The sequence below is a fragment of the Catharus ustulatus genome, chromosome 2 (genome assembly GCF_009819885.2).
Source record: "Catharus ustulatus isolate bCatUst1 chromosome 2, bCatUst1.pri.v2, whole genome shotgun sequence".
Taxonomy (NCBI): Eukaryota; Metazoa; Chordata; class Aves; order Passeriformes; family Turdidae; genus Catharus; species Catharus ustulatus.
In genome coordinates this window covers 71,980,154-71,996,556 of record NC_046222.1, presented here as the reverse complement: position 1 = coordinate 71,996,556, position 16,403 = coordinate 71,980,154, and the positions used below count along the sequence as shown (strand labels likewise).

General features: G+C 40.4%; 1 protein-coding gene across 5 annotated transcripts in view; it reads left to right on the top strand.

The window, feature by feature from the left end:
- The window catches only part of KLF12 (Kruppel like factor 12), a 238,090-nt gene that overhangs the window by 77,075 nt on the left and 144,612 nt on the right, over nt 1-16,403 (top strand). For all 5 annotated transcript variants that reach the window (XM_033052030.2, XM_033052032.2, XM_033052034.2 and 2 more), the window contains exon 3: nt 14,528-14,617. In XM_033052030.2, coding sequence (XP_032907921.1) covers nt 14,528-14,617 — 90 coding nt within the window. The remainder of the gene's footprint in view (nt 1-14,527; nt 14,618-16,403) is intronic.

Genomic DNA, 16,403 nt, shown 5'->3' with positions numbered 1-16,403 from the left:
GTATCAGAGAAGTCTCTTATTTCTAATCCAAACCTAAGTGACATACCAGTATTGACCTGTACAGAGCCAGAAATATTAAATGGTTTGAGCTGGACAGAACCTTAAAGATGCAACCCCCCTGCTGTGGGCAGGATACCTTTCACTAGACCAGGTTGCTCAGAGCACCATTCAAGGAGGCCTTGAACACTTCAGGTGTGGGGCATCCACAGCTTCTCTGGGAAACCTTTTCCATTGCCTCACCACCCTCACAGTAAATGATTTTTTTCTAGTATCTAATCTAATATCCTTTTTCAGTTTGACACCATTCCCCTTTATCCTATCACTCCATGTACTTGTAAAAAGTCTCTCTCCATATTTCTTGTAGGCCCACTACAGGTACTGGAAGGCTGCTGTAAGTTCTCCCTGAAACCTTCTCTTGTCCAGGCTGAACAATCCCAATTCTCCCAGCCTTTCTTCATAGGGGAGCTGTTCCATCCCTCTAAACATCTTGGTGCCACTCCCCTGGGCTCACTCCAGCAGGTCCGTGTCCTTCCTGTGCTGGGACCCCAGGGCTGGATGCAACACTGCAGGTGGGGTCTCACAGAGCAGAGCAGAGGGGCAGAATCCCCTCCCTGCCCTGCTGCCCACACTGCTTTAGATGCTGCCCAGGACATGTTTGGTTTCTGGGCTGGGAGTGCACAGTGCTGGGTCATGTCCAGCCTCTCACTCACCAGCACTCCCAAGTGCTTCTCTGCAGGGCTGGTCTTGATCTGTTCTAGCATGACTGGTGGTTTTGTTAAACTGCTGTTCATTTGTTATTTATCCTGAAGGTTTAAGTTGCAAAAGTTTACAAATTGTACAAATCTTAGAGTTAGCATTTACTGCTTGTTCTGTTGTTGTAACATGAAGTGTCTGGTGCCTTCACCTCTTTCTGTGATAGCAACTCAGAAATGCTTATTGCACCTTCATGAACCCGTATTCCTTGCTAGGGAGGAGTGAAGCTGGGCATTTCCATCCTGTATTGGCTTGGACTGCTTTGAACCCTGGGGAACATCCCAGATAGTCAGCCGTGATCTTGCCCTATATGGGTGCATATTACTACTAACCTCTTCACAGCCATTTCAGAGTGATGAGCATGTGAAGTACCTACTGGTATTCATCTGCAAAAATTCAACAAAAATTATCTAATCCAAGTATAAACCTTTACATCTGATCCTGAAGCAGTTGTATCGCTTCAGTTGAATGGGAAGGATTTTTTGGGAACCTGTTTTAAAAGGCTTGTTTTGCCTGAGTAGGGTTCTACAGTACTTGATAATTAGATACAGTCATAACAATATTAACAGTGATGTCTTGAATTAATGTAGTAGTTCCTCATAGTTGAATTGTGATATTACTTTTTTCTTCTTCTTCACAGTTGTGGTGTATTCTGGTGAATGCTTAGTTTTGTGTTTGGAGTAATCGATTAATCCATTGATTTTTGCAAGTATTTTTTCATGTTGTAAATAAATTTAGAGTTCTGTTCTTTTTCAGGCATGTGAGCAACTGAGAGTTGTCATTGCTTAAAAAAACCCAACCAGAACCAACAACAACAACAGAACTCTAAAGCCAAAACAATAACAAGAACAAAACCACTATAAACTTTCAAACAAATGACAAAATGAAAACATGAACCACCACCCCTGAATGTTTTGGAGACCATTCTGAACTTAAAAATAAATAATGGTGAAATTTCAAATTTTTTTCACTTAAGAGTGGTAATTTATTCTCCCTGGCACCAAACAGGTGATAAAATCATCAAGTTTTTTTCTGAAATTATTGAAATGATGAATTCACTGATATCTTAAGACACTATGGAGTATACCTCCACATACTAAAGGCATGCACATGCTCACAGATATTGGATGGAAGCTCTGTCTTGATGGTACTCAGCCAGGGGATGAACATTCTCAGAAACAGCACTAACAGGGATGTAACTTTGGTGCTTTTTGCCATGAAACCCAGATTCTTTTATCTGAAGTCCCATGAGGACTGATTTTTAAGAAAAGGTATATTTTCATGAAAAAATTCTTAAAATTGTTTTTACTTTACATGAGAAGGGGTGACTTGGCATGAGCTTTCAGCGTCAAAAGCATTCTCATGAATCAGCTACATTGATTGAGGGAATCACTCACCAGATTTGTGTGCCGCATCGTTCAGTGTCTGATAAACACTGCTCTTGAAACGGCTGTGGCTATGATTTTAGTGGTGAGAATATTTTAGTAATGTTTATTGAATTTCAGCATCCAGAATAATGATGGAGGTAGTTTGTCATGTTATTAATGTTAGAGGTCTGAGTGTCTTCAGAATGATGCAGTACACATAACACTCTATGTCTATACAGAGATCGTTGTTTAGAAATATGAGCAGCTTAACCCATCCTGTTCTTGTGGTGCAAAGTAAATCTAATAAAAGCATTTTAGTCTATGTGAGACATAGCTAATGTGGACAGGAAATCGTTTTCATCATTTTACACAGTGTAACTAAGCCACGTGTTGGGAATAAGTATGTGATTTATACAGGCACAATTTCTTTTTATGTCCTAATGAGAAATGTTAAATATATTAGTATGACTTGGGGCTTGACACATGCTCTAAAGGCTGTGCATGATGCCAAGCACCCAGTCATGTCAGTGCATTATTTCTTGAAAGCCTTGACATGGGTAAGGTCACTATACATTTTTAAAGGGAGCAAGATGCTCAGTTAATACAGGATGAAAGGATGATACAAATAACAATACTGTGTTAGATCTTCTTGCAACGCAATGTATAATCAGGTGCTCTGACTTCAAGAACACTAATGAGGATTTAAAGACCCAGTGGTGCACATTTAGCAGTCACACATGATTCTGTCAAATGCTTTTGCAGAGGGCACCTCTGATGTAAGGTACAGTTCAAAAGCACGTAGGAATGAATAGTTTTACTGTATAGCTTGGTGTAATACTTCTGAGCGTTCTAGTGAGCGTAGCAATAGGTTTCAGTGTGCTGGTACTCTGCTACTCTGCCAGGTGCTGTTGTTTGGCTGTGATTTTTACCAGTGGTGAAATCAACCAGGAGCAGTAGTACACATGGGCAGGCTGTATCACTGCGTTCTCAGTGATTGAATAGTCACTGAGAGGAACAAAGGGAGAGGGCTCTGAAGTTATTATTTGAAGGCCATACTAAGCTGTATATGCTGTGTTCTGACCATCTCATTTACCTCTACAGTAAATGTCAGGTAGTGAAATCCTGCAGAAGAACAGACAGTGGCCTACCTAGCTTAAGGTACCTTTTGGCAGTGATCCGTACCAGGTACTTGGCAGAAGAATGTCAGTTCTTTCTGGAGTGAAGCTCCTGAGACCAGAATGCCATGGCTTAGAGCTGATTTAACTTTGATGTTTTTGGCATAAAGAAAAGACATAAAAATAGAAATGTGTTTTCTGTTAGAGCAAATGACCCTCTACCTTACTTGCTTTTGCTTTCAGTAGTCAATGATGGATGCTTAGGGAAAGGACGTCACCAGGCTGTTGTGTGAGTAATGGTACTGCCCCAATACCTCTTCTTAGTTTGCAGAAAAATCCAGGACACAGATACTTGCATAACCAGAGGTTACATCTATATTTTTGATGATAGCTTGATGCTTGATGATAGCTCTTGGTAAACAAATACGTAAAAAAGTCCAATTGTTTTTCAACCAATATCCAGCTCATCAGATAAGCAGACTAGTCATAAAACTAGCTTCTCTCTCTGTAAGTTATGGCTTCCAGTGCAAACCCCATGGTTTCCAGTTAGCATCTGCTTTGGGCAGAAGGTTGGACTGGAGACCTCCTGAGATGCTTTTCCACTAAATTTTCTGGCAATCCTAAGAAAAAAAAACCAGCTTGGCTATAGCATTCATTGTTCCCTCAGTTGTTCCATGACATTTCATGCTGTAAAATGATGTAGTATAAATGAATTATGCATTAGCTTGTCTTTTGCCTAGACATAAACTCATATATTTTGTTTATAACCTTTAATTTAATATAACTGCCAAGTTTGATTTGGTTTACATAGCAAATTTGGTATCTCTGCCTTTTAAAGAAGTTTTAATGGAAGTTCAAAGTGTCTGTTAAGGTACTACTATATGCACTACTTTTATATCTTTCTGACATTTTCCTGTGATTTTTATGGCTCTGTCTATAGTTACTTAAACTATTCTTTAATCTTGAAGTTTGCCATTATTTTAATAATTGGCAGTAATTGTGTGCAGAGAACTTGTTTTTTAAACACGTTTGAGGATTCACAATTTCTTTGAGAATCTATGGGAAATGCCTGTTGGTGACATTTGTACTTGTTGATTAGAATTGCCTTTAAAATGGTACTATAATTTATTGCTTGTGGAATCTATTTTTCAGTTTTGTACATAAGCATTTTGACCATTCTGTCTTCAGTAAGAAGCTACCTCATGAGTAGTTAGGTATTGACTTGATCTAGCAGTTGATGCAGCCAGTCTGAGAGCACAGTGTTGTTTTATACGATTTTCAAATATTTGGTGGATACTTAACAAATTTTTTTTAATGAATTGAGGTACTTTGTATTTCATTCACTAAGTACCAGTAGTCAAGTTTTCCCTTTTTTTGAACTGTGTTTTCCTTTTTTTTGAGCTTTGTACCATTCACCAGCTTTAATAATAATATTTTCTCAGGAGTTTCCACTGAAGCATGTGAGGAGCAGGAAACCTCAAACTGTTGTTAAATAAAACAGAGATTGGGTTGGGGCAGGGTGTTAAACATTTGCAGTTTGGAAGTTTCATCACAGCATACACCCTTTCTTTAAACATGTCAGAATAAGCAGTGAGTTTGCTCCATGGTGAGAAACAATTGCTGTTCCTCCATGTGCATGTAAGTGTGGGGAAGGTCATGGAGTAATTCTTAGTTTTTGGCATGTAGTCCGACTTTTTCATCTGAGCATGCAATCATTCAGTTTTATTTAATTATTCCTGTGTTATTTTGGCCTGTCTGTGAATCAAATGAGCTTTATATATATGCATTTGCTATCTGACTATGCTTCTGAGGCTGAGACTGTGGTCGCAACTCTAATTGGCAGCTGGAACAGGGCCATTGAAAGAACACTTCGTTTCACCACTTACTGCCTGTGGTATGTGTGACTTTGTACATGAACTGTGACAGATGGTTTCTGAGGTTCTGTGTGAGCTGTCTGTGCGCTTTCTGAGTGTGTCCTACGATACCTGGTGTTGGAAGGCTCAACTGCACACAAGGTGTCCTCCTCCTCCTTAGGGCTGCTATTCCTATCACGGGCAGCATGACATGCTGAGCTGGAAATGAACCACTGACTTCTGGGAACGAGTTGTTCTCTTATGGTTGTTATATACTGCTCTGTCTTAATAGTAAAAAACCCCAAAAGTTTTTAAAAATTGCATGTAAACAAAGTAAATCTGGAATAAAAAAAGTCTTAGCTGAAATTCCTAAATTTTAGTTGTTACGAAAACTAGTTTTTCCTTGCTTTCCTTGTAGTTCTGCCTCTGTGTTGGAACTTCCAGGTCAATGGGAAACAAGGAATTACCCTTACTTACCTGCTGTATAGAAGCAGTGTCAGTTGCCTAACATTTCTGTGACTCAGCTGCTAGAAGGCACTAGGCATGTTTAGCGTCGGCATAACCTTATACTGCTCTTGTTCAGAGGATGCAGTTTGTAATGTCTGTGGTTTATAAAAAGCCAGATATTGGCCCTGACCTTCATTTTATTGCTGTATTTTATTCCATGGGAGTGAACATGGCGCCTGGAGGAGCAACGGTTTTGTTGCTGAGCTGAAGGGTTGGGTACGATCCCATGCAGCAGTGGGACAGCCAGTGTCATTTGTAGTGTGTTTGTTTTCTTTGAAACACAAATGGCAAGGTCCAGTGTAATTTCTGGAGCAAATGATGATGGCCAGACCTATGGAAGTGCTTATGCAGTTGTTTCATTGTTCCCTCTGGAGCTTTGCAATTGTAGAGCTGAAGGTGCTGTTGCTTTGAGGTATCTTCAGGCTGCATGGAATGATGGTGCCAAGCAGATCCTGTAGACAGCATCTTCTCTCCTTGGCAAAGAGCAATGATGTTTGGCTTGCCACATAGCATCTCCTGCACAAATTTTGGACTAAACTATGACTACTGCTGCATGCTAAATGTTCCTTTTATTCTCCAGCACGCAGAATCCATGTTGTATCTGTCTTTACGGAAGCAGACTTTGCACAGTGGTAGGTGGGGGAACTGTGCCAGCCAGCTCCCTGTGCTTTCAGCAGCTAATTTTCTGACCAGAGCAGATAGTCAGAATTCAGAGAGAAATTGTAGTCACTGTGTATCTGCTGGCAAGCTCCCGGGCAATACTATTTAATATTAATTTGCTCAGCAAGTACAAAATAATCACAGTTTAGACAACAGTGAAGGTAACCTTTAAGTAATACGTGCAAATTTGGTCCATGTAACACTAGAAAAATTCTTCTGTGTTTCTTGTTAAATTTTTTGTTAAGTAGTAAGGTTTGATTTTAATTTTAAGCCTTATTAATCTTTGAATTCTTCTTTAAGCTCTTCTCCAGTCTCAAGGGCAGTTGACATAAGATAGTAGAACACTGCTTTGGAAATTGAGCAATTTGCCTTATAACAGTGGTCAAGGAGAAATGGCAATCTAAATGAATTACCTGGGGTTTTTGGGTTGGTTTTTTTTCTGGTTTTTTTTTGGGGGGGGGAAAGTATTGAGTTTTGACTTGATAGTAGTCTTTACTACTTGACTGTACTTCAAAACCACAAAGGAGAAACTATCAAGAGTTTTACTATTACTTAGCAACTTTTCTGAAAAGATGTCTTTTAAAATAATTATAGTGTGAAGATAAATGTAGTACACGCTTTTTGCACATGTACCCTTTCTTAAATGTGTGTCACTCCAAAATGATAGCGCTTTTCCAACTCTATTTTTGGTGCAGAGGTTGGGCTTTTATGTGGGACTTTTAAGTGTAAGTGTAAGAAAATCCATTGATATTCACAAAAATCAAATATTCTGTGAATGTTGTATTAGAAGGAAAACAATGAAGCCATTAATGAAAGTTAAATGTGAGGGTTTGGTATAAATACAACTGGTTGTAACCTATTTATCTGAATTCTGTACCATCAGAAGGATCCATAATTCTTTGTAGAAGCACTGAAAGTGGCGGGATGTAAAGGGATGTTAAACCATCAAAGCTGACAGGGTTGCCTGCTGAGTTTGAGAAATAGCAGATTGGCCTCTAGTTGCCAAGGCATTTGATGATCCTGTCACCTGGAAGCTGACCACATCTCTTCACTTCTATTTATAGTCCCTAAAACTAACTTAAACCCAAGCTAATAAAAAATATTTAAGCAGCAAAATTTGAGATCTCTGTTATCTTCACTGAATATTGTCTCGACTTGAAATCGTTTCCTGGAGACAGATCTGTAAAAATGTGTTGCAAATTACAGCATCGCTACAACCTTAGGGATTTGAGTAGTTGATAACTTGATAACAGTCTGCTGCTTTCAAAATTAGTATTATGTTCTTCAAGAGATCTAGGCAGTGGACTAGGAGTTTGAAAGCTTGTGTTGCATGTGCACATCTTTGTGCTGGTACGAGTGGGATACGGCTGGACAGGGTCTAGCTGAACTGGGGAGTATGAGCTGAAGGCCAGCTCTTGCATGTGCCTCAGGCACTGACAGCATCAAGTCACAGCTGCTGTTGAGGTCTGGGCTCTACCTGGCAGGCACCGTTGTAACAAGAGACTACACTCAGAAGCCTTCCTAGAAAGCTTAGAGCTGTGATGCCTCCCTGTTGCCATGCAACTCAATGTCTGTGTCCCTTGTCACCAAAGAAATTTAATTTTTAATTGAAATAAACTAGAGTCAGCCCCACCCAGTTTCAGATGAAAACAGTGAGAAGTCTAAGACTTTACTTCACTTTTTTCACACAGATTCCTTGAAGCGTCGGTAAAACCAAACTAGTTTTCTGGTGAATTTGACTGAAAATTCAAGTTTGGAGTAAAATGCAGAACTACCAGAATCTCTGCTTTCTTTATGAACATTTCACACAGCTATAGATATAATTACATATGATGATCTTATGGCAAAGCATGGGCTGTTACCCCCAGTTCCCTGGCAGAACTCCCAATTAAGTGATTCTCTTCTAGGCACATGAATGTACTTTCTTTACTGGTACGTTTCATCCTATAGAGAACTGCATTTAAGTGAGTAACAAATCTTTGTATGGTGTATAAAGGTCTTCAGAAAACTGAGTTGAGAGGTTTCCTTGGCTTTCTCTCTCTATGAAGATTGTTGTATTTGATAAGGGATGGTAATCCTTCATTCTTCTATTATCCCTTGAAACGAGGAGAAAAAAACAAACAATTACAGTAATTTCATGACTATAAGGTGCACCCTTTTGACTAAAATTTTCCCCCGAACCCAGAAGTGGGCCTTATAGTCAGGTGCACCTTATCTGATGGACAAAGTTGCAAAATTTGCAAACCTGGAGGCGTGAACCGCAATGGGGGGCGGTGCTGCGGGAGCGCCGAGTAGCGAGGGGGGTGGGAGCGGGCGGCCGCAGCCAGCAGGAGCTGCGCAGGGAGGGAGGGAGCTGCCCCCCGCCCTGGCACCGATGCGGGGAGGGCACCTGGGCCTGCGTTTAAAGGCTACGCCAGTCTGTGAAAAATGTTTGCAAACTGCCAGTACTTTGTTACTTTGTTGCACGCCGCTCAGCTCCTCGCTGCAAAAAAAAAAAAGGGCAAGCTGTGAGCCCAACCGCAAGGGGAGGGCAGGAGCAGCCAACCCTCTCCGCATAGGGAGAGATGGGGCGGGCAGCCCCCGGCCAGCAGGAGCTGCACAGGGAGAGAGGGGGCGGGCAGCGCCGCGCCGCCCCGAGCCACGGATGGTCCCGAGCCGCCCTGAACCGCAGCAACCCCGAGGTGTGAGCCGTGGCCGCTCTGAACCGCGGCAACCATGAGCCCCACCTTGCAACCGGGGGTGGGCGGGAGTGCCGGGCCCTGCGCACGGGGAGGGCGCTTGGGGCTGTGTTTAAAGGCTACAGCAATCTGTTAAAATGTTTCCAATTTGAGCATATGCCAGTAAACTCCACGATGCGGGGTGGGGGGATTCCGTTACTAATTCGTTATTTTATTGCACCCAGCACGGATCTTCGCGGCAAAAAAAAAAGTACGCCTTATAGTCCGGTGTGCCTTATATTATCTACAAAGTTGCAAAATTTACCAACTCCCGGGGGGTGCGCCTTATGGTCGTGAAATTACTGTACACATTTTTAAAGGCATACCTAGTCACACCATTAAAAGGTTCTACGTTACCTCGAGTGGATCACTTCACATTTTTTGTCTTGATGTGTTATGCTGACTCTTGCTTTGACTGATGAATAACTTCAGTGTAGTAACGTAAGCAAAGAGAATAATACGAATTTGGCTATAAGTGTTCAGAAAAATCAACAAGATAATCTTACTTATAGGGCATATAACACAGGTTGCTTCATGGTTAGTTCAGTGATGTTTCTAAGATGTATAAAAAAGCAAGACTTTGCATTTATCAACTACCAAAAACATTTGTTATAACAAAAATTACCCCAAGAATATAATGATGAATTAAGAAATTATTACAGATACTAAAAACTTGCGTAAAAAGAACTGGAAGATGAGGCAGGGGAAATTTTGTGTCATAACTTTGGGACAGAAGCACTGCCTGAAGGTTACTCATGGCTCTTAGCTGTTCAAATGTACTCCCCTTAAACTTGAAACTTTCTACTGTAGCTTGAATGGTGAATTTGAGACTACTCTTCCCCCAACTGATACTTAATTTCTCAAAATCGAAGTGTGTCATGTTAGAAGTTAAGTTTGTACAGAAAAGTAAAGGAAGATTTGGAATGAAACTGAACCTGGGTAGAAGGAAGGTGCAGATGCTTAATTTGAATCTTTGTTTCTCACCATCCAACTCTATTGGCAATAAATTAATTTTCCCCAAATCATGTCAATTTTACCTGTGTCAGTACTCATAACTGATTTTCTTGTCTTTATCTCATCTCCTAAGCTTTCTTATATTCTGCTCTTCCCCTGTGCTGTTGAGAGAAAGATGGAATGCAGCACTGGCTTGGGTGAGCATATGGTAGATGGCTAAGGTCAAACCCACCAGAGTTTGAAGACTCAATTGTCAGCTGAACCTCTTAGGTCACCGTGGAAAAAAGCAGAACCATCAGTGTCTCTGTTTTACCATTACACAGCTCTTCAGTGAGATTAAGCCTTTCATTAGTGGCAGCAGTAGCAAGCATTATCTGCCCTGCCTCTGTATTGCTTGTGTGTCCATGAATGAAAGACAAGGAGGAGGCTTTCTTTCACAGCAATGTAAATGTTTGTCAGTCCATGGAGGAAATGCGGGGTCTGAGTTCTGGCTGCTCTGAAGCCTGAGCTCACTGCTTTCTTCCTGGGGTTGCCTGGGGTAGGCCTTTAGTACTGAGCAGCTAGGTGTGAAAATCTTGGAGAGTGGGAGAGACAACTATGATGTGGGGTGAGTGTGTCTGCTTTTTGCCATCTTATGCTTAGAAGAAATTATGAGGGGGGTTTAGGGGTGTCTTAGGTGGTGTCTCAGAACAGGATCTCCGATGTTGGATCAGATCCTCTCTGATTGTTAAAAGTTTACTGTGTGATTCTCAAAATGTATGGTTTGGCCAAATGAAAAACTTGGCTACAAAACCTTAGCGCTTCTCGTGGATGGCGAATGTCATAATAGTGTAATTCATAATTAAATAAACACTACCGGGTGCTGAGGGGGTTTGTATCAAAATGAGATAATGAGATTTGGGATTTTTTTCCTTCCTCTAAAGTAGTGAAAGATAATTTGATTAAAAGTTGCAATGGAAAGCCATCCTCATGAAAAAAATGCCAATGATGGTTATAGAGGTGCTGTGCTGAAAATGTAGGCCTTTTAGAAGTGGGGAGAGTCTGGTTATTAACTGACTGCCACAGCTTCTCAGAAGAGCTTGTAAGCTTGAAAGCTTATCTGTCTTGTGTAACAACTGCTATAATAGCATTTGACCATACAGACCTGGGTATGATTTGTGTTTTTAATTAATATTTCAAGGGAATAAATGTCCAAAAGTGATTAGTGGCAGGTTTCAGTGGATGGCACTGAGAATGAGAGCATTATCTCTTTTAGGATGAGTTACTCATCCAAGAGAACAGATGTTTTGGTAAGGTCATGCAGTGTTTGGCTTGACTGTATGCCCAGTTTAGGACCTACATCTGCTGTGCATTTTACCAAGGTGGGAAAGGAGTCTACCAGGAGGGTTGAGGTGGGAGACTAGAAAAGGAAGGATTGTCATACAAATTAAGGCACTCTTCACCTGAGCAGTTTTGGGGGCTGGAAGTTAGCTACCACAGTTAATGAAGACGGTTGAGTGGCCTGAATAATGCATTGACTCAATACATCACATCACCATCTCTGCTGGTGCATCTCATGAATCTCATCAGTTAATGTGGGCACTGGAGCAACCTGGCCTCACTCTGGTGTGGATGCTCCATCTGCTTGTCTGACCTTGGAGGTTCCTGGAAGAACTCAGTTTATATCTTCAGCCCTAGTGGGAGTAACTTGTGCCCCTTTGCCTTAGATGACAGCCCACTGCATGCAAACCTTAACAATTATACCTGATTTGCTGTGTGGCTTTGAACATACTGTAGTGCAAGCACTGGTTATATCAGGAGAGTGCTGTTTGGAAGGATCAGCTGTCCGGGTGACTTTGGGCTAAATGTGTCATCCCTGTGATCACAGACTGGATCTACTCGGCAGTGACCCCTCAGGATATGTAATACAACATACTTCAAGTTACAAATGCAGAAGAGATCAAATAGTTTGGAAATAATTTACTCCTGTGAATTATAAATTACCCGAAAGCCAGAGCTGTTCACAGGCAGAGTATTTGCTCTTCAGATGAGCACTAGAAAGGCTGCTTTTAAGAAATAAGATTTTTGGAGAACAAAAGGGGAAGCGAACACTACGAAAATTTAGTTAAATGTAAATGTGTTAAATGGTACATGAACTAGTCAGGTTTTCATGATTTATCTGTTTTAAACTTCAAAGGCTCTGTTTAGCTTGCGTTTTTAAAACTAATGAGTTTATCACAGCCAGTGGGGAAAAATGGTTCAAGTATATCAGCTGTAAATTGGTACAAAGCACTAAAAGGGACATTAGCCTCTAATCAGATTCTAACAGTTCATTAAACCTGCCTTTCCTCCGTGGTGCTTTGTCTTCCCCCCTCCTTCTGCCTGTGCCTCCTGTGTAAGCCAACCTCGTCCCTTTGCTCAGGCGGGTAAAACTTCCTCAGGGACACGATGCAGCATCAACTCATCCTTCTTTGTCTATGAGCTAAACAGCCGAAGGGGTGTTTGATGATGGTGTATTCTTGATCTTGCTGTAAAATTCAACTGTGCTGCCTGTAAACCAGGAAAGCAGAGGGACCTCTCAACTTGCAAAATAGGCACTGGGGGAGCCAGGAATGCCGTACTGGCTCCTGCTCTTTCTCCACTCAAACCACATCCAAACTGATGGGGCTCAGTGACGCCTGAGATCTGCTGCTAATACGTAAGCAGTACACTGCCCTTGCTGGGCTGAAAGATGTAAAGCCATGCGCAATTTCATCCAGCTTCTTTGTGGCATCAGAGATCCTTCCTGCATTTTTTTCCACCTCATGCCTCAAACACTGAAGGAAGATCAAGGTGCACAAAATAATTTGTTCAGCAAACACAGGAGGAACTTAGTTTTTTTCCTCTTCCTGTTGTATGAAGCATTGAAAGTACAGTAGATGCACAGCAGTAGCATAGCATGGACTGAGACATCTCAATAGCTTGGCTGGTTTTCATTCTCACATATTTGAATGCGGAGGTGTCCTGGTGAAAATTATTTGTTCAATCTGAAATTTTATAACTCTTAAGCTTTTAGATCTTTTTATGACTGATCTAGATCTGCTCTTAAAGGAAAGAAATAGAGATTGCACTTGATTATCTGCTTCACTGTCAAGTTTCTTCCGTCCTGTAGTATGTAACCACAACTCTGGTTGCTGAAATACACAGAGCTCAAAGTGAGGGTGACGGATTTTAAACGGGTCATTTGCTCTGCTTTTGGCACCATGTTGGAACATGGCCATATTGGTACATGTTCTTTAAATTACAATAAAGGAGTATAGAAAAATAAACAGTTTCTGCACTATTTATATCCTGGAAAGTGGTGATCCTGGGATGAGGTGTATTGATTGGGGAAAAAAGAAAATGTTAGGAGTAGTTTAAGTTTTTAGAATATATTTTGAAAACTCCATTTGGAATGGACCATTTTCCTTAAAATTCCACTGAAGCAACCGCGATAAGAAACAGGGCTATGAATGCATTCCTTATACATTCATATAATGAATAATGGCACCACACAGTGCTAAATGGATTTGCTGCCTGTGTAACACAGGGAAAATGGTTTTTTTCCATTCTCATTCAGTTACTGAGGACTACGAGGTGAGTTTCCAGTCTAGAGCCTTTCAGACAGGACCTAGATTAATAACTGACTATGAATGACTCACTTGTAAGTGATGTGTACTCCAGCTCCATTATTTGAAAAATGGGTGTGACGTCTCTGCATTTCTGTAGCACTGATCGAGGTGACTGGATTTGTAAGGTCACGTTCTAGCTTGAAGGATAAAATGTTGTCCAAACTAAATGGCAGCTGAAGACACATGCTTTCAAACACCAGCCCTGAGCCTTGGCTGGAGTAGAAAATTGATTCATGTTGAGGTACTGTTTGAATTGAAGGCACGAGAGGTTGTTTTCAGTGTCCTCATAAACTGCTCCAGTAACTGTAGAAATGTTGATTCAGGGAGGCACAGTTCTACAAATCCTTTTTCAGCTTGAAGCTTTTGGCATATAGTGCCCATAACTACATGGACAGTGCATGTTTTTAACTTGCCTTTTTTTTTATCTCCCACCTCAGAGGTGTGTGGAGATGTTTAACTGGCAAATACTGATAACTTTATGAGACGATAAGGAATTTGAGCAACTGTGTGTTAATTTATAATGTGTATGGGCCTTCACTGTAACTTCTTTCCTATGCTTTGTCTACCAGAAGTACAAATGTTTTGACTGAAATCAACTCTACCTAAGCATACTGCCAAAACCTTCAAACTGTTTGACACCACTGCTTTCCTTTCCAGTTCTAAAGCAAGGCATTCATATATGTGAACCCGTGTAATTATTTTCAAATTACAAAATAGCAATTGGAGATGATTTTTCCTTGTTGCTTACAAAGACTTAGTTTTTTTTTAAGGATAACCAAAAGTATGATTTACTGTTTTAGGAGAACTAATAACTTGGCAGCTGCTCCTTGAAATTACTATTACATCCTCCTTGTTAAATTCATTTCCGCTGAAAGAAACATCCTTCTACAGTATCATAGAACTTAAACCAGTGAATTGAAATAAGTGTTTTTTTCATAATTTTTTGATTAACCTTGTCCTTCTTTGCCTTAGGACATCAGCGCCTTTGAGAACAGAATGTTAATGCTTGATGGGATGCCGGCAGTCAGAGTCAAAACAGAGCTGCTGGAATCCGAGCAAGGGGTAAGCAGAGGTTTGTGTGACCTCACTCTGGTAACCCTTCCCCAGCTTCTCTGTGGTTAGCTGTCCCTCCCATTTTCTTTTCTATGTTTTTCTTTATTTCCGCTGTTCCAGAGCATATTTTCTTGGGAATTGTACTGGTGAGCATCTAGTCTGATCTGGGAGCACAGAACAAAATTCTGCAGAAGACTTACTGAAATCATCAGGGATAGCTGAGATGCTGTTGGTGTAATTTTACACCTATTGAAAAAAGATGCAGTTTAATTTTTAAAAAAAAGGAAAAAGGAATAGATTTCAGTAAAGGAAGCAAATTCATATGTCTGGGAAGTCCATATATGTATATATGTATGTATGTTTGCTCCTCTGCCTTCTGGGAATATTTGCCTTACTGTGATTGTGTCATCATCTTTATGCTCATCCTACTCTATTTTCTGTTTGTGGAAACCTGCTCTCTCTGGTGAAATGTACTTGTTTACCATTAAGATAAGAGAACTAAAGCTGGTATCATGTCAGCTGCTGAAAACAGGGCAGAGCATGTACTGGATTTTGAATTTTTTTGCAGGACTTGGTGTTGGAGTGATAGTTTTTTGGAAGATGGGAGGGTATTTTCTTGCATATGTGGTATCAATGATTGTAGATTACAGCAAGGGTATTTAAAAGATTTTTTGCTGTTGTGAAACTTTGTTTCCTTGTGTGTATCATATGTTATTCCAAAGAATCCAAGACACTTCACTCATCTGAGGACAGATGTCTTCAACAAGCAGCCTAATAGAAACAGCAGTTCTATTGCATTGTAGGGATGGGCTTTTGCCTAATTCTGTTGCTTGGCTTTTTTCCCTTTCTGCTATTTTCTCAGTTATTTAATTGGGAATTTAAATGATATGGAAGAGAGGGAATTAACTTTCAGGATGACTTAATTTGAAATACTTGCAAGAAAGTACCAGTTATTCAGGGTATTTTTGAGGCATTGAGAGAAAGAAAAAGGTTGGCATTTAATCAAGTTCTTGCTCACCTCTGTCTTCTTGAGAGCAAGTACCCTCAGAAATTACTCCTATACAATGTAGTTTGTGGGAATGTAAAAATTGAGTTATTGTGTGAGCCACTATGATGAAAAGACAGGTCCATTCATTTTTAATACCTTCTGGATGCTTTGCATTATGTCTTTGTGTGTAACAGATATGTTTCTCTATAGTGTTCAGAAGACAAAGGTTCCATTGGCATTTGCCTTTGTGCAATTTAAAATAAATTCTGAGCATGATGTGTATTGCTGGGTCCTTTATAAAGAGTACTTCCTACAGCAAAGCATGGGTTGATTCTGGAAGACCTACTTGGTGTCTGAGGAACTGGAAGGAAATGAATGATCTATATAATTTTTTAATTTCCTTAGAGTTTTTTAATAAAATTTTATAGACTCCTCTGTAAGCAGAAAATGATGTCAGTTTTTCCCCAGTGACTGAGCCATTGGACAAAGAGCTCGTTTGATTTGAAATTTTATGCACTTTGGTACTAATTAAGTAGTGTCTGGTCAAGAGTCTCTGACACCTTTATGATTCTTCATTAGGGAACAATCAATAAATACAAAATGAATTCTCCAGTTCACTAACAGAGGAGCTGGCCATTAGGATGGCAATTTTCCAGCAAACATCTTAAACTCTAAAGAGAGCTGAATGAAACAGATGTTTGGCAGGTACTTCGAAGACTGCTTTGTATATGTAGGTGTTGGTATACATAGCAGGGACAAGTGTTTAAAGGATGTGATTACCAAAATCTACACATGGAGCTATTGGGA